A 23,093-nucleotide genomic window follows, 5' to 3' on the forward strand; every position below is an offset into this window, starting at 1 on the left:
TCACAAGCTGCTGATAAAGAAAGAGGTAAACTCACTACTAAAGTGGGAAGTAACAAAGGAGAAGCCCTCCAGAGCTCAAGTCAAAATGTCTTTTATTCTTAGTCTTTCCCTATCCTAGATGGCACATTTCAATAAACTAATTTGACTAATTTGACAGTAATAAGAGTTATGTGTTTTCCTCCATGGTTACAATAGCATTTTGGAGTTTTTCTCTCCATAATTTTCTTTCAATACTGCTGTTTCATTTTTCAGTCCCTGTGATAATTATTTACAAAATTTATTTTACAATCCTATGTATTGCATATTCTTCAGCTTCCTAATAGGGAAATAACTTTAAAAGTCCTTGTAGATTTTCTAAGGGGAAGAAGCATATGAAAGGTTAGCAGCTGTGGTAGTTCAGTGAAACAAAAAAGAACTGTAGGTTCTAAACTGAAAGGCTAATTTTAGAAGATGAGCTCAACAGGTGAGCAGATCATTTCAGGTAACTTCAGAGTCCTTTGCTTCTCTGCATTAAATGTCAATGTGCATTTCTCTGTTGACTGTTACCCTGAATATATAGATTGCAGGAGCTGAGTTAGATTCCAGATCAGCAAGATCATGTTTTCCACTGGAAGTATTCCAGATGATGATAAACATCATCAAATAACTTCAGGCTCACCATGAATGTTGATGAAAGCATATCTCAGACTTCAGGGACACATAGTCTCACCTACCTTATCTAAATGCCACGAGAGTTGTTTGAGATCACTGGAGTATCTACGCAGCAAATGCTACACGGATTTGGCACACTTTTACAAGACTTCTTTTCTTTCAACTGTAGAGCTGGCCTCGCTGCACGAGACCGCCCGTGGTTACATGGCCGCAGGTCAGAATGTCAGTGGATTCCCCACTCTTGTTCACTCAGGGCCCACGGTTCCCTCAAGAAGGTTGTCTCAATGTAATGGCTCAGCGCCACTGTCTGGCATGCAGAACATTCCTGGTTTGTCTCCGGAGATCCGCACTGCAAGTGCTGACATGTAACACCACAGCTGTGCAATTTGTCAGCGGACAAGGGGAAGGAGCCGCGCCTCGCTCCGTCAGGAGGCAGTGCAGCCCCGGCCTCGGCCCTGCGCGGGCTCCGCAGCCTCCCAGAGCCACGGCACTTCGGCAGCTCACGCCAGCAGGCGGGGCTCGCGCATGTGGGCTGTCAAAAACTCAGTCCTGCAGGACATCTTTCACGAGCGAGAGGTCCCAGGAACAGACCGCCATATCCTCACTATAACCAAACATCACTTATAGGGGTGTAAATTGTGCAGTCTTTGGTGCTGTTCTGCTCAAGCAGACTTCCAGAAATCACTTGTCTTCATATAAAATATTAAAAGACCCTGCTTTGTAATCTAATTTATACTTAGTCTTTGTGTGTCAGTAGTATTTATCACTATCAAACGAACAGTTATGCAAAAATCAGTGTTTTTCCATGGGTAAAGAAACCATGAAGTTTAGACTTTACCTCCACCTGTGCATATACCCTTAGAACTTGCATACACATAAAGAAGAGTTAGTATTTAAAGGCTTGACAAAATTAAACTTTTTAAGGTGTGGCTATTACTTCTAATATTATATCTTTAAAATTAAAAATTACTGAAGTAAAATCTGCCCTAAATATATTAATTATGGGTATTTTTATTAATAGTGAAAATGTCATAGTTATTACCTACCACTTTGGTGATAAGAGGAAAAACTCCCAATGCACACATTAGAAGGGAGTGGGGTAAACAAATAAATAAGCAATTCTTGTTAATTCTCTTGTGCTTATGGGGCCATGAAGGATGAGAACCAGAAGTGAGGATGACTGGAAGCAGACCACTTACACCATGATATGAATGGAACTATGTAACAGTGAAGGCACAGAAAGATAAGTCAGGTTATTAACATGCATATTTCAGTTATCTGAGATAACTGAATATCAGTTATATTCAGTTATCTGAGATAACTGAAGAGATGAGAGTAGCATCAAGGATATTTTTTCAAAAGCCCTTTTTTTTCCTCTGAGCAGTTTAGCATTCATTTTTTACTGTTGCCACTATGTTTTCGTTAATTACATTCTGCTGCTCTTTAAGCAGTTGGCTAATATAGTTAAAATGGTAAACATTTGCCATTCCTGCAGCTAGAAAAGAGCATGATACAAGCCATTAATGACATAAGCCTGTATTCTGGGATCAAAGAGTGTGTATACTTCCTAGGTATGATCAGTTGTAGATTCCAGTACTTTCTAAATTTATAATATGTGGATTGAGGATTATACTGTCACTGGCTCAAGGTTCTGAGGGAATACACAGCTTACCACAGTACCTACAAAAAGACATAATTAGTCTATTCCACATTGTTCTGCATCAGGCTTAAAATTCTGCGATGTTTGCCTTTCATTAGCTGGCTGTCCCAGCATATTTGAAAGTCTCAGCTATCCATGACTGAGTGTCTGATAGCTTATTTCCAAAGTTTATCCTTTAGCATCTTGATCTGCTTGACTCTTCAAAGGGCAGGATCTGCACACTGCAGCAGTCATTCTAGCTCCTGAGTTTTGTTTTTCACCTTTCAGAAGTCTGGAACAAAGCTGTATCTCTTAGTGAATCATTCGTAAGCTTCATTTTCTGGTTACTCATGGGTTGATTATTTTGCTCCTAATATAATGTGTTTAATCAAATTCTTCAGGTGATTCTGTTCTCCTACAAAAACATCTGTTCTATAACCACCTAATTCTAAAGGACTGGATCTCGCCTGTATTTTCCTTTCAAACTATTGGGTTTTGAAAGAAAAATTTGTTTGTTTGCTTATAAAGCAACTTGCAGGCTTTAAATTTTACCTGCTCCTTTATAAATGTATCCTGGTTTCTGAACACCACCATTTCAATGACATGCAGTCATGAGCAGCAGAGCCCACACAGGTGCAGGAAAATGCAAAGCCAGAGTAACGACAAAAGAACCTACCAGTTGTGGCCACCTGTTGCCATTCACTTCCAGTGAAAAGAAAATCACTGAAAAGAAAAAAGTCAAAACTGGTGCTGACTGAAATATTTTTCAGGAGAAGCTGATAATAGTAAATAGAGACTTACCCAGAAGGCGAATTTCACATACCCAGGCACTGGAAATTTCTGCTTCAGTCTTCAGCTTCTCTATCCAAACAGTGATCAGAGAGAACAAGAAAACATGTACAGCAAGCTCCAGAAAGAGGATTCGGGGTAACCTGGGAAAACCTGATACACTGATAACCATAAACTGACTGAAGTGGTTTTAATTTTTTTAGCCTGAATTTTCCTTCATTAGTTTTGGAAGTTGAGTAAGAGAGTGCTTTTCTACCTCTCCCCACAGTCTGTTAAGGAGTACGATGTTGCCATTCTTCCTAGATGAAGTCTTTTATTCCTGCAACTGGATACTTATGTTACTTCAGTCCTATTTCAGAGATGACATCTCATTCTACATGAAATCATGTTTGTATTTTAATGACTATTGCTTCTGCAGAACCGTCACAACACTATCTAGATCACACTTTATAAATATGAATTGAAGTACCTGTGCAGAGTAGTAACAGTAAAAACCAGAGTTTATTCTCCATTGTATCTGGGTGCCTTACCCACTTTGGGAATAAACCATGTTAGACACACAGTGGTACCTAAACTGGTGCTGCTTATTGCAGCTTAAGTGAGCAGGACATTTACACCAGGGCACAATGTGCATGGCTGGGCCAGCCCTGGCCCTGAGGTACTCACGTTATCTAGGTTTTCCATATTTCATTTTTTTCCAACTGATTATTTTCCCTGATAATGAAGAGTTGATTATATATTAATTTTCAGAAGATTAAAATTAAGTCAATTAATTATCCAAGGATTAAATTTCAGGTCACAGAATAACAGATTTAGGTATGAACCAAAGAAAGGCCTTAGTCAAATAGGTAGATTGACATCTTTTATTCTTAGTTGTGTTTCCTTGCTACTGTGTAACTCTACAGTTAAATAAGCTCTTAAAGCATGAAATCATTGCTGTTTTTGTTGTTTGATGCTGAACTATTTGGGGACCCAATATCTGTGTGTGCCTGGCTCCATCACTGTCCTACTTTATGATCCCTTGCTTTTTCTCAGGGTTCTGCCTGTGCCTTTCTTGATCTGCTCCTAAAAATGGAATATCCTGGGCGTGAGTTCATTTACACCAGAGAGCTGCATCTGATTTATCCTCATGCAAGTTACAACAGCAGTTTGATCAGGATTTCAGTTTTAGCATGCAGACTGCTACAACTGGAAAATCCAAAAAGGCATTGTAAGAGGTGGGGATTATATAATTGTATTGGGAAATGCAGTAAACATATTAATCTCAGCTGAAATTATTAGCCAGGAGTGTTTTTTGCATAAGCTGTCATTAATACTCATGGCAGAGATACTTAAAAAAAATAGCAGTTTTAATCTAAAATCATAGATATTTAATACATACAAAGTCAGCAACAGGAAAGTCAGTGTTTTGCCAATATTTTTAACAAAATCTCTATTAGCTGACAGTTACACAAACACAGAATATGTCTCTAGCCAAGTGGAAAAAACCTACAGTTCTGATTTTTCCATGTGCATAACTATGTTCCATATTAGGAGAATAGGACTTGTGTAGCTGTTAGCACTTGTTCAGTTCTACTGCCAAACCCAGACCCTAAAAGTGTGTTTTTTGGACCAGCCACTGTTGTTTCTCTCTTATGGCAGTGTTCCAGAAATACTGTAAGGCTTGGCCAGAAAACTGCTTGTATTGATTTCTTGAATAAGAGGGTCCATGAATGTCAGTCAGTCTGTGCCTGCTCATACCCACTCACTTATTTCCCTGTAGGACAACCTCTGAGTGAGCCTTTGCTACTGCCTTATGGTAAGGCAGGGATCAGGGGTCAGTGCTTGTGACTCACCAGATCATGCCAAGCCAAACACTGGGATAGGACAGAAAAAGAGGGGAAAAAAAACCCCAAACCAAACAACAACAACAACAAACACCCCCCCCAAAAAAAAAAAAAAAAACCAAAAAACTTGACATGAAGCAGACATAGTGATGAGAACTGTTAAAATAAACGGAGAAAATATTTGCAGAGTTTTAGGACCCCATGCTGAGACTGAATGCTGAGTTGTACAGTGGATGTATTAAGCGCAGAAATAGTAATGCCTAGTAAAACACACTTGATCCATTATTACAAGTGATGTAATATGTCTGTGCGAAGTAACACGTTCTTGTGACTATCCATCTCCTAATCCAGGGCCGTGCATTAGTGTCATAGCTGTGCTCCTGTTGCCCTCTGAGCCATGAGTCACCATCTTTCACTTCCTCAAATAATTACAGGCAGCAGTTGGCTGTGCTTGGTCTCAAGGGTTTTCACTGCTACTCAGGAAATTCATACAAAGCCACTTTTCTGTGGATGATCAGTGGACACCTGGATTTGCTTTAAACCTTGGGCAGAGATGGTCCCACATGTTAAACATTTTTTCCCATGAGTTGCCTCACCTGTCTGTGAGACATTACCTTTCCTTTGCTGGAAGATCAGACATCTCGTAGCTACACAGTGCTGACCACCCCTTGAACAAGAAAACACATGATTTGCAAATTGTTTTTCCTTGTGGGAAAGGATGTGAAGCTCCATTTTTTGTATTTCTCAGAATATAGTGTAAGCCAATGTGTCTAAACAAGTACTGATGGCTATTCATTTTTAGAAGGTGAATTGGTGTTACATTACCATTAAGTGTGCAACTGAAATCTGGTCCAATTCTGCACCTGGTTGGTGCTCTCCATCTGCAAAGTGTAAAGTACGTGATTAATGCAACTAACTCAAAATTTTCCAGTCACCGGAGGTGGCATTTTGTTCCCATTTAGGAGGCTACATCTTTATAAATGACTGTGCCAGGTGCAGGGGAGGAGAACCTGACCCCTTCAAAATTTGTCTTCCTGAATTAGGATTAATTTTTCAAAGAAGCCAGGATGTTTCTGCTTTCCTCGGGGTGTATGTGTGGGTGCGTGCTGGGAGGAGGGTGTGTGGTAAGCAGAGGTAGTGCAGGAGCAAGTACTGAAATGGTCTTTGGCTTGTTCCTCTCTAATAAACAGCACGTTACAGAGGGAGCAAGAGCTGGAAGTAACATTCTCGGTGTTACTTGTTTAATGCAAGAGTGCAATTTCTGCTCCATCGGTCGTCTGAAATTTCCTCCCAAAAGGTGCACAGGTAAAACTTTTTTTGTCACATTGTATCATCAGGCAGCAATTCCACTCCTTAGTCCTGTGTTATTACAGCAGCAGGTAAAGCCTTCCTGAGTAGGTCTTGATCGCGCTAACACGTGTTTGGAAGCCAGGGGAGGATAGGATCAACATCCTTTATTAAAAGCCCATTGTGGTTGGGCCCAGACAGGGGGTCTGCTGTAGAGATTACCTGCTACTCGAGAAGGTTTATTAATTGACTCTCCTCTCCCGTTTCATATCAGCCGACAGAGCCTATGTCTGATAAATGACTGATTACATTCCTTCAGAGATGCTACCAGAGAGGAATTAGAACAGTACACACGCTTTTCCCCTTGCCTTTGGCGTCTGATGATTGTAAATTATTGCCGGGGTGTGAAGGGGCTGGTACCGCTCACTCTTTGCTGTACAGCCCGTCCTTTGCCAAGCGCGGCCCCCGGGACCATCCCGGGCAGGGCCAGGTGCGTCCGAGCCACCCTGCCTCCAACAGGTGCGCCCGAGCCACGCTGCCCCAGCAGGGCACAAGGGCAGAGCCGCCGGGCTGTCGCGGGGCGTGGGTTCCTCCCATCGGGCAGGTGCGGGCGGAGGAGGGAGGGAACGGGCCCGGCGCCCAGGTGGGGCCGGGCCGGGGGCTCCGCCCGCCCCTCCCTCCGGCCCCGCCAGCGCCTCTGGGGCTCCGCGCAGCACCGGCCGCCCCCGCCGGTGGCCGCAGCCCTCCGGCAGGGCGGGCTCAGTCGCAGGGGGTTGCCTGTCCCGCCGTCGCCAGCCCGGCGGGGGGGCGCGGGGGGAGCGCGGTTGTCTCCAGGGCCGGTCCTCTGCCCTCTCCCTCCCTTCTCTCTGCCACCCTCCCTCCCTCCCGCCGCCGCGGCCGAGGGCTGCGCGGCCACCCGCGCCTCCCGCCGCAGGGGCCGCCCCGTATGGTCCCCGCCGCTGCCATGAGCCAGGCCCCGGCTCCCCGCGGCGCTGACCCGCCGGAGAGCGATGCCCGCAGCGGGGCCCCCAGCCGAGGGATGCCGCCGCCGCCGCCCAGCCTGCCCCAGCTCCTCCACAAGTAAGAGCCGCCCCGCGTTCCGCCGCGCCGGGAGGGCGGGCAGGCGCGGGTCGTTCTCCCTCCCCGGTGGCGGTGCCCCCCTTCCCTCCCCCCGCGCCCAGACTGACAGCCGGGCGGGCGGAGGGTCGGCCCGGCACCGGCCCTGGCCCTGGCCCTGGCCCTGGCCGAGCGGTGCCCCGCGGGGCTGAGCCTCGCTTAGCCGTGCGTGTGGCGGCGGGCCCGTCCCCGCTGTTAGGGGCACGGACTCCCCTAAAGACCGGCAGTGGCCTCGCTGCCCTCAGAAGTTTTCTGGCCGAAAAGCCGCTCGTGTCGGTTTCCCGACGGTGCGCCCCGGCACCGCGTCTTCCGCGCCCGGGAGCTGGGCCGGGGAAGTTTCCGCGGCTTGCCCCGCGGCGGTGTGTGCCGCCTGCCCGGCCGCCGCTCCGCTGCTGCGGTGCCCCGGGCAGGCCTGCAGCGAGGGGCTCGTGGGGTGCCAGAAGCGATCGCATCTCTGCAAAACTGCACGGAAAAAGTAACCTGTGCGGGTTGGAAGTCTTATTAATGGGCGCAGTGATGCGAGTGGCGTTTTGCTGTTTCGTTTTCCATCCAGAAAGAGGGGAAAAAGCACGTCTGCTACACGGATGTAGTGGTGCCACTGATACTTATCTGGCTAAATCAGAAGCTTGAAGACAAACCGAATGCTCTGTAGCTAATAGGTGAAGCATGAGTAAGGCCTAAGCTGATGATCTGTGCTGATTCAAGGTGGTTAAGTGCACTGTGTCTCATTTTTTTCCCCAGTCATAATGTATTAGAGGAGGTAAGGGCTTTTAACCTGTTAACAAATACCCGGCTGTGGAGCTATTAGAATTGCCTTCTATTGCTTTAAGATTTGTTGCTCGAGTTGACGAGCAGGACACTGGGTGCTGCGCAGCGGTGAAGGTTGAGAGCCGCTTTCGATATCACGTCCCAGACCGCCAAGTGGACTGAGCCCGTGTGCGGCCCTCAGCAAAGCGCGAGTGTGACAAAGCACTGAGGAGCTGCCACGGCCTTGGCGCTGCGCTTGAGCTGCTTTCCTGCGACAACCCCTTCAGCAAAGGCGCTGCCTTAGGCATCTCAGTTATCACCTTCTTAACAAAACCCAACAATGTAATTAATGGAGGAAACGCTTTCAATTCTCTCACATCTGCAAAATACACACATGTACAGAAATACTGAAGTGCAATGTGTTGATGTTACTGCGAATTTAAAGTATGAACGTTATTTTGAGTTGGGAATCACATCGGCTGTTATAAATATGTAAATAACTGGACCTTCAAACTTTCAGCGGAATGTGGTCCATAAATTTGATGCTTGATTTTCTTTTAGTCTGTTTGCTTTTAAATCATGGTTTTTAACTTAGTCATGAAAACGTTCAAGGTTCTTATTACCTACATTTTTATTTCTGATTGGAAATACAGACTCGGAGATTTGCACTGAAATTGAAATACTAATTGTCTCTTCCTAAGTCCACTGACCTGTTGCTGTGGTACATGTGAATTATTGTGCAACCACAGAGTAATTGACACTTACTCAAAATCAGTCTTAAATTTTAAACTACAGCCTCTAAAGTTGACCCTTATTTTCTCACAATTACCAAGACTATGTGGCTGCTTATTGCAAGTCAGATAGATCTCTTGAGAATACTTCACAATTGTATTTCTGATGTGGTGTGTTTTATGTATGAGGGCACATTCTTGCTAGTCATGCTTCCTAGCAGATTATAGGTAGGAAAACTTGAAATGGTTTCTATTTGACCCTACCTTTAATGGAAATATTTGAGAGAGATGCTGTGTTCTGTGTGTTCTTTGTCATGTTAATGTGATGTAGGGTGGCAAACATCGAACGTCTCCATCTAAGGTCTTGCAACTTGATCTTACAGTTTTGTAACCCGTGGCGTAATTCGGTGTGCCCCTGTTTACCTGTCAGTTAATGAATTGAATTGGAATTGCAGGCAAATTGTACTTTGTTTTTCTAATAATAACTAATAATAACAGGAAAGAAAACACTGATCTTGTTTTCTGAGCATTTTGTTTTGGTATTTTATAATCTAAACTGAATATACAGTGAATAATTGAAAGGGAGATATTGGGGAATATCCAGAATTGCTCTTCCAAATTTATTTCTGACATGCTAGAACAGGTATTACAACTAGTAAAATACAATGTAATGAAAGCAGTGATTCTTCTACAAAATGAAGTCATGGTTTCATTACAGGAAAGAAAACACTGATCTTGTTTTCTGAGCATTTTGTTTTCCTTGACTTTTTTCAACAATTGCCGTCTTTTTGCTTTCTGAACTGCAGTAAACAAATGTGCAGTTGCAGAATACTAATTCAGAGCCAAGTAGATCAGAATATTCTGTGGTGTTTAACAAAACACCTCCCTGTTTGAAGTCTTTAATTATAGTATTGTATAAAATATACATTTTTTATTATCCCATTTAAACTTTGAAAGCTTTCTGGATTTCTTCTTTCTTCCCCTTCAGTAGTTTTGTTAGGAAGGTTTACAGATGTTAGGTGAAGAGCAACGTAATTTTAAAAAACGGCTTCCTATGTGGGCAGCTGATAAAACTTCATTGTGAGTGCTGAGCTTTGAACAAGGATTAAAATTTAGTGAAACTGGAGATCTGAAATATCTTAGTAGTAACATTGGCTGAACTCATGCAACACAGGTAGCATGTACTATATCCTTTAAATGCCCCTCTGCTTTAACATTTATAATGTAATTTTAATATAAAAGTATTACTAGTATTCAAACTAGGTTTGAAATTCTCTGCTGATAGTATTCAACTACAATAAAATATAAATTGAAATATGCTCTCTACATGTTGTACTTTTTCCCTCTCAGTGGCTACGTCAGTTGTGTTGATAGTAAAGGTCCAATGATAAGATTGAGAGAGTTAAAGCATTCTGTCTATGCAGGTTGTTGTGATGTTTGATGGGAAAATACTTCTTATTTTCCAAAACTAAAAGCGTTATTGCAGTCAAAGCCCTCAAGCTGAGGGCTGAGAATGAGAAATTGCTCGGAAAAGGAAACCTGAATTTACATGCTTCAGAGGATGACTTACAAAAACATACCTTTATGTATGAAATAAAGCAGAAGACTGACAAGAAGAACGGTTGTAATGATGTTGGCCAGTGTTCATAACCGGTTTCTGCTGATGTTGTGTGGAAGGAGTGGAAATGCAGGATAGGATCTGTAGTGTCAGCAAGTGAAACACGTATTGGATATCTCTGCAAAGACCAATGTGTGTTTGGAGCTGTTTGTTGCCTTGGGGTTTTCCCCCCTCTCTCGGTAAGTCTGCTCTTACAAGAAAATTGACATGGTTTGAAAGTTTTGTTTATAATTTTCAGTTGCATTGCAAAATGCATGTAAGTTTTACATGACAGGTCAGTGTGTGATGAATTTTAGTACCTGCTGTTAGATTGGCTGGAGTGACTAAGCAGCATGCGAGAGTGGAGACTCCTATTAATAATTCCAGGTGTGTGATTCATTGCAGTCTGACAGAGCAACTAGCTGGAAATAACTGAGAGAAAGGACTGAGTGGTGGCTGTGGGTTAACTATAGAGATGTTGCATGAAGAATGCTTTCTATGAGAATTCATGCTGAAAACATTTGTCATGAGTAAACTCTGCAATTATAGGAGACCTCATTGTATTGAAATCCAACTCTTGGTGTGCTTTTGGTTCTAATGATTTGTTATGGGTCATATCTGTCCAGTGGAGATGGAGCAGTTAAAAACTCCCTGTGTTGATATAGGAATATATGTTTGGTTTACAAATTGAATAAAAGGCACCTTAAAACAATGGGGGGGAAAGGCAAAATTATTTTTTTTTTCCTAAGGGGTTGTGCCCTGGAGATTTTAAGCTCCTCTGGAAGGAAGATGGAATTTCCAACATCTGCGCCCAAGTTGTCATCAGTTTGTGCCAGTTCTGGGGGCAGAGAGGAGGAAGCAGGCTGGTGCTGAGTGCTTTGAGTCCTTTATTTCCCTATAGCAGCAAGGAGAAAACTTGTTGAGAAAAATTATCTCCAGTTTATCTTTTTTTTAACTGTAGCCCATTATGTTAAACACGTGGGGTTTTTATTTGCATCATCTGTTTGTTTTGAGTAGTGTGGGATTTTCTTTTTCCTTTTCCTTTCTTTTTTTTTCCCCTCCCCAACTCAAAGTCTCTCAGGAGAGATAAAATATGAAATGTACTCCCATTATATACATTAGTCATGGCAAATAGTTTGGCATATATGGCTAAGGCTAAGCTGATACTTAACAAGGAGAAACACTGGTTTTACTGTTTCTCTTCTTACTGTTACTGATACAGGCTTTCCATACTTACTTGCCTTTTAAAGTACATCTCCAAAAATCTCAGTTTCTTCTCGACCTGATAGGGCTCTGAAAACTCACAGAGTTTGTGTTGAAAGAAATCTAACAGCCCTGACTGGAGATGAAAACGAAACAGAGGGGGCTGTAGTTGTCTTAGCTGATCAGCTTTACCAAAACAAGGGACAGGAGCTGTAAAAGCAGCATGGTGTGGGACTCGCCAGGGAATGTGGGAAGTAAACCCACATTGTTAAGCTCCTCCTTGTGTTTGCCATTTATTGTCTCTGTATATTATGAAACAGGCAGTGGGGGGAAAATGCATTTTTTCTGGAATTGTCTGGCTTCTTGCTGTCTAATTATTGAGACTCTTCTTACACCTCACCTGAGAATCAGGACTTAAAATGCCAAATGTGTGTACCAAATGTGTGTGAATGGAGGGGACAGGGACAAGTGGAGGGTGCTTCAACTTTAAGTTTAGTTGTTTTCCAAAATCAGCATCTGTGTTTGTAATTATCTTCAAGTCATGTAATTTAAATTTCTTTTTTATTTCTTTTTAAATTTATTTTATTTTTTTTTGATGGAAAACAATGACCCCCTCTTTATATCAGCTGTGACCCAAAGGTTTAAGATTACCTAATCATACGGAGGCTCTCTGTTTTAAACAAAAATGACTGAAAGGGTCGAGTTTGGGACTTGGATTTGTTCTGTTGGGTTGATTTTTTTCTTTAATCTCTGATTTAAAACCCAACAGCTTACTGGCAGAAAGGCAAAATAAAAAGATTGAAGAGAGAGCACAGAGGTACAAAAGCAGAAAGGGGTCAGAACAAAAGAATTTAGAAGGAATGTGTTGCATGCAAACATTTCCAAGTAATCTGACTTTTATTATCAGTTATCAATCAATTCTTAGTTGCTCAGAAATGTCAAATTTTAGTGGAGAGAGACATAACAGCGGTGATGCCAACTTTAGCGAAAACTTAAATATTGCATAATTTATAAGAAGAAATATGCTAAGTGACTTTTGGGATACAACACATGACAATGGAGTCCTCTTTAGTAAAACTCAGTTGCCTGGATGTTGCTTTTTAATGGAAATTTAATATACTGTTCTGATCAGTGGGAAGGCTGGAAAATATGTTCCTTTAGTTTTCCTCTTAATTCACCACTTGTCCTTTCAGAGCTGTGTGCACCTAACAGTAAGAGTTGTGTGTGACCTGCTGAGCTACTGCTATTGCTGTGGTGCTAAAATTTTCCTGATCTCATTTGGTGGAAAGTAAAATGGAGATGGGAAAACCTCAGTAACCAGTTCTGATCCCTTCTGGGGGCTATCAAAATGGGAGGAACTAGATCTTCAAACATACATTTTTACTTCATAGAGACTCTAGAAATGTATTTATGAGGGGAAAAATGGGTTATTTGCATGAAATAATAATGTCAATCACTTTAAAGTACTCCTTCAAATAGAATCTGCTCAGAAGAGTAAGTTGTCTTGATTTTTCTTTTATTTAAATTAATTCATTTCATATGATTTGCAGCTAGACACTTTATCAAACTGACTTTCTTCCCCTGCATATACTCCTCCCTTTTTTCCTCCTCTTCATCCTTTGTAACATTTTGTAGTTGATTTAAGGATGTAATCGCTCTGTTAGCCTCTGCCCCTCTCTATGTCCAGCTGCTTTCCCTTTGTCACGCTAATGACCCATCACAGTGGAGCTGTCACTTGACACAGAGGGGGAAACCAGAAAACGTCTCCCTTTGGGCTTTAGAAACGTTTAATATCTGTCCTGTTCTGACAGCTCAAGCCTAGCCTGTTTTACAAATGCCTCTTGCCTATTTAGAAGAAATGCGGAATGAAAGCATCGGGTATTCTGTTGCAGGAAGGGGGCAAAGGCTTGTTTTCTTAAAGGATCAGTAGGTACGAGTGCACAAGCAGTTGCTTTGTGTCAGGCTAACTGCATCTCTGGGTGTGTGTATGCAAACTTGTGAAATGGGAGTTTAACTGACATTGACTCTGAAGCTTGTGGTACAATTATCTTGTGCATCTGAGGAACTGCAAGGAGGATGCATTTGTTGTTAGTTTTCTCCATGTCTGTGTTGGGAGATGAGCTGAGCAGGCAACGAGCAGGAGCAGGGTGGAGTTGCATGAATGATGTTGCATGAATGATGCAGTTCAGATTTGTTCTTTGTCATCTCGGTTGTTTAAAGATGTGCAGCTGTCTCACCAGCCTCTGCAGAGTGCTCCAAAGATGCCGTGAGCACTGCCTGACTCTGGGGGTGACAGGAATCTGTAGCTATGCTGGTTGTGAGGAGTAGTCTGTCTCCTGCATGCTGTTAACTCTAAAGCCTGTGTTATGTGAAATCTTAATGACAATCACTCCTTGGAGAGAGATTCCACTTCTGGATTATTGCTTCTTCTGAATAAATGGCAGGGACAGGATAAGGAGGTCTTTAACTTGTGTTCCCTTGAGTAATACTTTCTGCTGGCCAGGATGAACAGAGAAAATGTCATTTTGGGCAGGTTATGAGCAAGCTCCCTGACAGCTTTCTGGTCCCTTCTCTGACTTACCAGCTTTTGACATAATAAAAGCATCTGGTGTTATCTAGTCTTAACTTTCCTCAACTTGGATGAAACTTGTGATTTTCTGTAGATTGGGATGCAGAGTTTTAGAATTCAAGCAATGTCAAACGTCTTGAATTTGGTAGTGTCAAAAGCTACAGTTTTATGTGTCATGGCTTTGCTTTTTTCCTGGATGTGCAGACATGTGTGAGTTGATGGTGTCTGTGAGTTAGAGCCGCTTGGGAAATGTGCAGGAATTGCAGTGCATTTTTACTTATATTTTAATATTTTAGGAAACAGACTTTAAGTACCTCTTCAGCAAGTGGCTTGATGGCTGGCATTGACTTTACTGAGATAACAAATACTGTCTGTTTCTGCAGGAACAAATCTTATTTCTGTCTCTGCTGATTAACGTTTTCCCTCTAAGGGAAGATGCACGAAGTAGTTTTATTAGGTTGATGACACATGGAGTTCCTTACACTGACCAACTTTTAATGTTCTATTTTTGGCCTCATTTTTAAGGAAATATTTTAATAATGTCTTTCTCACCTTTCTTTCTGTTCTTCTTGGAAATAGAGTAAGAGCAGGTTAACTTCTGGTACAAGGAAGGTTGCTCCGTCCCTGCAGAGCTGGGCACAGCTATGGGTATTTGCATGGTTTGCAGTTTGGATGCTATTCTGGTGATTGTCAGAGGTTTCCTCTGCTCCTCCACATAAAATTTTGTCCAAGATTATGCACAATTCAGACTAAGGATGGCATTTGGATAAAAGATGACTGTCATCTCCTGAAACCATAGGGAGAAATATTAACGAACTAGGATGAGATTTTTTTTCCTCCCTAGGCTCCTCTTATCTTTCAAAGTCTTCCATTACACATCTTAACATTCACACCCTTGCTATCCATGTACTCTTCACCATCCATTTGTGTTCCTCTCATGGCACATTCTTTTAAGGTCACCTACAATTTTCCACTGTCCTGCCAACTCACAACAAAATATTGGCCTCTTTTCTTTATTTACTGCTTCATTCAAGGTCACTGTTGTATTGTGTAGCAACACCTTCTCATGGTGCAGACAGGGCTGACCCTTTTGTTGGCATCTTCTGCTGACTCTCAGATGAACCAGGAGGTCTGCCTCAGGTTACTCTGCCATGCATTACACTCAGCAAAATGTCATTGTTGTGTCTAGAGGTGAACGTGTTTGCAAGAACTACAGGAGAATAGTAACTGAGATGCTTATATAGGTACCCATGTGGGTGGCATGGGCAAACAGGTTCATAGGTAAAGTGTTATAATAAAATAATCAAAGTTCTGTGGAACTTGAATTCAAGTCAACTCATTTTCTGCACTTGAAAGTACCTCCTTTTCCCAGCTTCTGGTGAATAAAAAAGTGCTAATTAAATACTCCAAATTTGACAATGAAATTTAAATTAATCACGTGTCCTGTATCTTTGGTAGATCAGACCAAACAAGGCTTGGAATTATTACTGTTCAGCCTAGGTTTTGTGCATTGCAGGTTACTAAAAAATTGAATTTGCTTCCAAATAAAAAAAGGAGTAGAAATTTGCAAGTGCTAGAAGTGACTTCATCATGTTGTGTAAGTGGTTAAAGTAGATCTGTGCAGAGTAAAGCAATATGTCTTTACATTATATACATAAATATATAACATAATTTATAGCATAACAATGTTATAAATTACATAAATAATGTTAGGTGGCCAAGAGTTTGCTTGTCAGTGGTAAATAGGACTTGAATTCCTCTTTGGATATAGTGTATATGCTATGATCTTCTAAAGCCTTATTCATATACATGAGGATTATTTATGTGTAGAAGGCTTTAAAGGATCAGATCCTATCATCTAAATTTGCAAGGCTTCATGACTCTTCAGTGTTTGTTTTTTGGGGTAATTGCTGACAGAAGAGACCTAATGTAGTAGAATCCAAAGTAAATAATAGAAAGTTAACTTATGTTGCAGCATTAAAACGTCCATTTTAAAAGAGTATGGATCTGTGCAGGGAGCAGTATGGATCCATGCTCCTTTGTGGTGCTTAATAGCATATTAAAGGTCTGACATGTTTTCAGACCAGTACTCTGGAGTGTTGAAGCCTCACCAGCTGCAGGGATTTGCAGAGTTGAGGTGGAGAGGGGTCTACAAAGAGCCCATCAGCTCCTCTGCACAGCGCTGCCCTCACAGGGGGCCATCGCTGCTGTCTTCTCACTTGTGCCGAGCATTTGGGAGAAATAAGGCATGGTCTTATGTCTCTCATCTAAGCTGGCTCCTTGCTTTGCTTTCTGTGTAAGTTCTCAGGATTTTTTGTTTGTTATTTTTGCTACCCTTTTAAAACGCAATAACATGAAAATAGCAGATAAAAGCTTCAGGGAAGCTTTTATAAATTTTATATCCCCATCCATATGGCAAGAACATAAAATATCAGCATATAATACTATTTTCTGGATTGCTGGCAAAATTTATGGAGGGAATCTGCTCTTAAACTGCAAGACAGCAGTTTGTAGTCTTTTCTGTACAACATACTGTCTCTTACTGTGTATTTTGGCAGCACTTGTAATCTCCTCCTGCTCTGTAAAAATGTAAGACCCTTTTATACAAAGATACAAACATTCAGAAGGGAGCCTCTGCATGCTTGTCTTATTGGTCTGTTTAGTATGATAGATTTTTCTTGTACCCTTCTCTGAAGCACTAAAACCTACTGTTTTGCTTTGACATTTCTGTAATTTCAAACTGTATTATGTAGAAGTTGGTGGCAGTGTTCAAAGCCAAGGACTTGATTGGCAAGTTTTAGCTGTGAATAAATTTTCACAGCTGATCCATAAATCCCCAACAGACCATTAGGAGCTTCAGAGCGGCTCTGGCAAACTCCCCTACAATAATTGTAGTTTTAAGTTTGTTATATTTAGTTTTCTCACCTCTTAGCTGCATGCCAGGGGGACCTCACTGTAAGTAAACCAGCTCTGTATTTACTTTTTTTCCTCCAAGCTAGCAGTTTGCACAAAATAGCACAGCGTGGGAGGAGGGCTTGCTGGTTGGCTCCTGGTGGACAAAGCAGACTGACCAAGAGTGTGACTTGTGACAAATGGACCCCAGATCTGGGGTTAGACATTTTAGTAATTCAAGGAGATTTAAGTATGTAATTTTTAGCCCTCCACCTCCAGCCCCTCTTCTTAATAAATAACAAAACCATCAAGGAAGCAAGAAAAAAAATGCATCTTCAAGCTTGAGCATGACAGAGTTGTATATAACTGTGTGAGACAGAGAGGCTGCTCTTAATTTAAGTTCCCTGAGGTAATTGTACTTATTTATCTGTAGTGAAGCTGGCAGAGTGACCAGCTTTTAGGAGTCAGCACTACGCTAAGAACAGAACTGCATGGGTGGCAGCGGGCGTAGATGGTGGGAGTGCTGCTGGATCACCTGGAAGCCTGGCTTGGAAAACACATCCCCCTCACATGCAGGAAAGCCAGTGCTGTAGGGACTGCATTGTATCTTCACTAAGTCCTGGAGAATGCTTCTTATATAGTACTGCCACACAGCCTAATAAAGCCAGAGAGGTTCCTATCATTCCCCTGCATTTAGATCCTGCTGGGCGAGCTCTGAAGCAAATTCAGACTTGACTGCTTCTTTGAGCAAGCATAACAATGTTATAAATTACATAAATAATGTTAGGTGGCCAAGAGTTTGCTTGTCAGTGGTAAATAGGACTTGAATTTCTCTTTGGATATAGATATATACGAATATTTTGTATGTTTCCTTCTGAAATCGGAACTGCTTTGCCAAAAATGGACTTGCCCCTTGATGGAGTCTGGTGTATTACCTTGCTGAAGAGAGCTGTGTAGAAGGAAGCTTTCTCTGCATGTTAAACTCTTTCAAAAGGTATTTTTCCTTTTTCAGAAGATAGAAAAATAAATTGCATGTCTCTGTCTTCTGCCACAGAAAACCAACCTTTCATACCTAGAATCCATGAAGGATTTGTTTACCTGGGAGGGTGAAAGAGAAGCATTCTGTGAATGATTTAGGAAGGGAAATGAAGAATTGGTCTTTCAATTTTCAATATTTTTTTAACTTTAGAGCAAGAAAAGCAGAAATCTCATTTGTATTAAAAGCTCTTTCAAACAAAAAATGCCTTCGTGTTACAGTTTTAATTTAGGAGGATCAGGGGCTTTGTTGATTAAGGTCTTGTTAGGATAATGATAGAGTAACTAACTATAAATAGTGATGCAGTGAGTGATGACCTCTTCCGACAAACTTTGTGTTGAACTTAAGCAGGAGAAAGTAAAAATATCAGCTGACAACCTTCTTGCAAGGGAGCATCTCTAAAATAGAGGAGTCTGCAGTAAAACAAAAGGACTTGGTCATCTCTTCAGTCTTTAGTTTCAAGTGCTTTAACTTCATTTGATGCAAGAAGTCAAGTGGAAGTTGTCATTCCAATGATGGGGATAGAGTGCTCTTGATGCCTGGGCCTGTTTTGGTATCTGACACTTAAACTAGAAATGCTAGGAGTGATAAGAGTAAATGAGCTCATTTCATGTGTACAAATGAAATGCAGAGCATACTTCTGCTGGAAGAAAAGACAGTGACCTTCATCTGAACAGCATAATGGAAAAAGTTTTTCAGAACTGTATGGAACTTCTAACATAAATTGGGATTGGATTAGGTAGGATTGTGGGAAAAAAACACATTGTGGTAATTAAAAATGCAAAACTGTGTTAAGATTAAAAACAAAAGGTATGGGTTATATGGATGTAAACAAACTACTCACATCTTCCTAGGCTCAGCTGCCTAAGTGTTGTGCTCTGCTTTATTTCCTCAAGAGCTGAAAGAATGGGAAGCAGGTCATGAAAAGGGATGGCATGGTCCTTCTGTGTTTTGGGGACACAGTACACTAAGGCAGTGCACCAATTACTATAATGGCAGGACATCCTCACCTAGGAAGTGCTGACCAGCAGGTTGTTAATGAAAATTTCAACTGATTTGCATTTCACTTCCCTGGCAAATAAGGTTTGCAAATGCTTGTTCACAGAAGGAGCTGGAGTGAATCAATGACCAGTATTAATGCATGTGAAATTTTACAGGTGGAGCCTCAGATGAATCTATAAACAAATGCCAAGTATAAGAGGGGGGATCTTTCTGATTGTTGCTCTAAAATACATGCTAGGGAATGTAACTGTGGAAAAGGATGGGAGACTTTAGCAGGCTTGTTTTCACTGCAGGTATAACTCAGACTCCTGCCTAGGTTTTAACCATTGTCATCTATCAAGAAAATTAGTCTTAGTTTAAAATGTGCTTTTGTGACACTGGAGCATTTGGGGGAGAATCTGACCTTGCATAGCTGACACTTTGGGAAGAGTATGTCAGAAAAATAATCTGCAAGCTGGTTAGCCTTCATTTCTGCCATTCCCTGAAGGACAGAATAGTTTTCAATGTGATGCTGTTGAACAAGAAGAATTTCAGTACTGTCCCACTGTCAAAATTTGCCAGCCTGAAACAGTGTTGGATGGGCAGGGACCCAAAAGGGGGAGCTTTTGATTGGATTAAGTTAATCAGAGAAGTGTCAGGAAGGTGAAATGTATGAGGGAGCCATATCCAGAGGAAGAATCTTCCTTTATGTGGGAAAAGTCTGCGTACTTCTCCCAGCTCCTTTGGGAGAGCCTAGGCATTATGCCAGCATTGAGTCAAACAACATTTCTTCCCTGCTGCACCCACCCACCTTTCTGGTTGGTGTTGACATTTTTTTCCCCTCTTAATTAAAATGAGAATGAAGTCAAGGTACAAACTCAATCATTTGCTTTTCCCTCCTCCTGATGTAAAACTGCAGCTTTAGTAATTGCAGCAGGTGACTGATGGGAAAACAAAGTGTTTATTCCTGTGTGGATGTTATTTACCTGTGAAGTGGCCAGAGCAGTAGGGACGTTCTCTAACTTCTGTGTTTGTCTTTGAAAGTGAAATGACTTGAAGAAGCAAACCAGAACTTTTTCCTGGTTGAAAGGGTGCCTAGGCTTATGTACAGCCACAACAGGATATTAATAGAACATACTGCATTTCCTTCACATAAAAATACGAAGGGCACTTTGCTGAGAAAAAAATCCTGCTGTCCCTTTCTGTCTTTGGGACCAGCTCATCACCCAGCTAAAATTAAAACATGAAGTCAGGCAGTTCTTGCTCTCTATTTTTAAACTGCTTCAGCATATGAATGTGAGTGTGAAATCTTTCTTTAGGCCTCTCTTAACTTAATTACCTACTTATTCAAAATATTCTCTTCTCAAATTGCTGAGCTATAATTATATTAATCTTTTCTGTAGACACACTTTTGTTACTTGATGTTTGTTTAATTAGTTTTATGCTTAATTTGTAGTATTGTTGTTATTTACAGTGATGGAAACCTCATGGTAAGTGTTTAAAATCTATTTTGATATGTTAAAATTTAGCAAGTAGATAAGGTTTTTGTATATCTGTTCCATGTGTTCTTCTGGAAAATATAATGAGAAAGTGCACTTCAAAAAAAGGTATTCATATTAAATGAAAGGGAATGTCTTTTTATTATTTCATTTCTTTACATCTTTTGCTTTGTGCAAGCTTATTCCTATTTTATTTTGGTTTTATGTCTTTTCTTTGTGTGAAAGGGGTGATGTGATCCCAGAACAGGAGGTGCAGTGGAACTACTTATATACCATAGATGTGTAGCGTTTTTCTGCTGATTTAGATATACTGAATTCGTCCTGCATTTCAGTGAATTTGAAAAAAATCCGTGCAACTTCCTTTCAACTGAGCTGCCTCTTCTTGCCTGGAGCACTGCTGTTTTCCAGTGGCACAGTCTCAGCCTGCAGAGGGTGTGCTTCCTCCTGCAAACCCTCTGCTCCCATCTCAGCACCCATAACACCCTGTCCATGAACACGGTGTTCATGAGGTAACAAGGAAAAGGCTGTCTCTGTTCCCTGTGGCATTTGTCCCTTGACTTCGTTGACTTTCAGCTGTTTGAAGCACAGGCTGTGTGACTTATTCCCAACTGACCCCTGTCACTGGAGAGGACACTCCTGAGAGAACACAGCGCTTCTTTGCGTACTCATGTAACTGCTCTTGATCCTAACCAAAGTGGAAAATGGAAGAAACCTTCTCAATGTTTTCCTGGTTCATTTGCTTTTGTCAGTGGGGAGTAGCTGTGGTGTCAGAGATTTTGGGAAGAGTTTTCCCTGCAGTTTCCTGTGTCTGGCTAAGCAGTGAACAGGCTCCAATGCGCGGGGTCCTTTGTGTTCTGTCAGGTAGATGAAGTTGGGTGAGGTGATCGTTTTAAAAAACCTTCAACATCCACATACTCCTGCAGCAGCGTGTATATGGGAGTGTGTTTGCACTCCTACCCTCTAGAGCTGAATGAGTAAATGGCCTGCTACAAGCTGTCATTAGGGTGGCTGGTACCTGGGCATGGCAGTAAGCGTGATTACATTTGCCCAGCAAATCCCACTTTGGGATTCAGTCTGTTCTGACTGCGGGACTTTCACGCATCTTCTGCTTACCAGAAATACCGGAGATTTCATAGGTTTGGGTATTGGATGACAGCGCATTTCTGTCACGGGTGAGAAACATGTTGCTATTCACAGGGGTTAGAGTCAGTTTAGTTAGATAGCCAGACAGTGATGTTAAGTAACACAAACCTGGAGTCACAGTCTTTTGGACACGTCTTCCTGTGCCAATCTTGGTGCTTGGAACAGTTTGCCCATTAATTTGTTCCAAGCTTCCACCCCCTCCCTGCCCTCTCCAGAAAACCATTGGCAAGCCATCTCTTCCGTAAATCCTCCTGCCTTGGCTGGCTGCTGTCTCTCTGTTCGTGCTCTCCTGTACTGCTGCCCATTTTTTACTTCAGAATGAAAATTTGTCAGCACAAAGATTTATGTGAGCGTATTACATCCTGTAAAGAAATACTCAGACTGCTTATTCTTTGAGAAATGTAAAATTTAATTTTCAGACTTCAATACAGATGTGACATTCACCTAGACAATTAAAAAAATAATGATAATTACAGTAATAGATTGTCTTTTCTCCAACTGAGACTGTAGTCCAATGTTAAAAATGCCAAACTAATAGTACCTACAGAACTTCTGCTTCTGTCATCTTTGTCTGCACCTTCTGCTGCTGTTTAGCTTTCTAAACTGATTCGTTTTATATGTTTATTTTTGTAAATGAATCAGTGAAACACATGATTGACAAAAGCATCTTGGCAAAATCACTGGGTTTTAATGGTGTTCACATACTTCGGTGCTGGAAATGAAGCCTGAAAAATTTGTCCTCTGGAATGTTACATTATGTTTTGGCCACTGGAAATGAAGCACCTGACAGCATTAAGCTATCAGAAGGATTTCCAGTCATGGGCAAGCAGCCATTATGTATATGTTGATCCACAGTAGGAGATCTGGACAGCTTTTGATTTACTAGTGCTCATCTGTTCAATATGAGCTGGTGATCAGGACAGCAGTTACCTTCAACATTGACTGAAGAGTACTGAAAAGGAAAGGAGAATTCTATGCATGCAAGTCTAGAAGAATTGCTGATTAACCTTCTAGATTATCTTAAAAATGCACTTCTCAAGGTGGCAAAAAGAACTATTTTTGTAATATCTATGCCTGTTTAAAAATATCTTACCAGCTTTATCTTATTTTAAAGCAGACACTTTGAATTCTCTAATGTCCTTTTCAGTAGATGGGGTTAAACAACTGGAGAATTACCTCTTTTTTAGCAACTTGAGTATTTATCCATTTGTTTAAATGCTGCAGAGTTCAGATGAACAGATTTATTAGCTGAGCTAAATATTTGGTTTTTAAAAGACTATAAAAATTCTGACATTTTCTTCATATTTGGGCTTTAAATAGTTGTAATAGTAGACTTAATTTGAAGAATTTGAAACATCCTCCTTTTTATTCCAAAAATGGCCCATGA

General features: G+C 41.4%; 1 protein-coding gene across 5 annotated transcripts in view; it reads left to right on the plus strand.

The window, feature by feature from the left end:
- The first annotated feature begins 6,826 nt into the window (after positions 1–6,826).
- RBM20 (RNA binding motif protein 20) overlaps positions 6,827–23,093 on the plus strand; it is a 103,100-nt gene continuing 86,833 nt past the window's right edge. For 2 of the 5 annotated variants that reach the window (XR_005953471.1, XM_041415815.1), the window contains exon 1: positions 6,829–7,272. Coding sequence is in view for 4 of the 5 variants with exons in the window: in XM_041415815.1 (XP_041271749.1) it covers positions 7,139–7,272 (134 nt within the window). In the remaining variant the exon portion in view is untranslated. Of the gene's footprint in view, positions 7,273–20,525; positions 20,555–23,093 lie in introns of those variants that run through there. The other 3 variants (XM_041415817.1, XM_041415816.1, XM_041415820.1) reach the window with 3 other exon arrangements.

This window comes from Onychostruthus taczanowskii, unplaced genomic scaffold (genome assembly GCF_017590055.1).
Source record: "Onychostruthus taczanowskii isolate IOZ18803 unplaced genomic scaffold, ASM1759005v1 scaffold5, whole genome shotgun sequence".
Taxonomy (NCBI): domain Eukaryota; kingdom Metazoa; phylum Chordata; class Aves; order Passeriformes; family Passeridae; genus Onychostruthus; species Onychostruthus taczanowskii.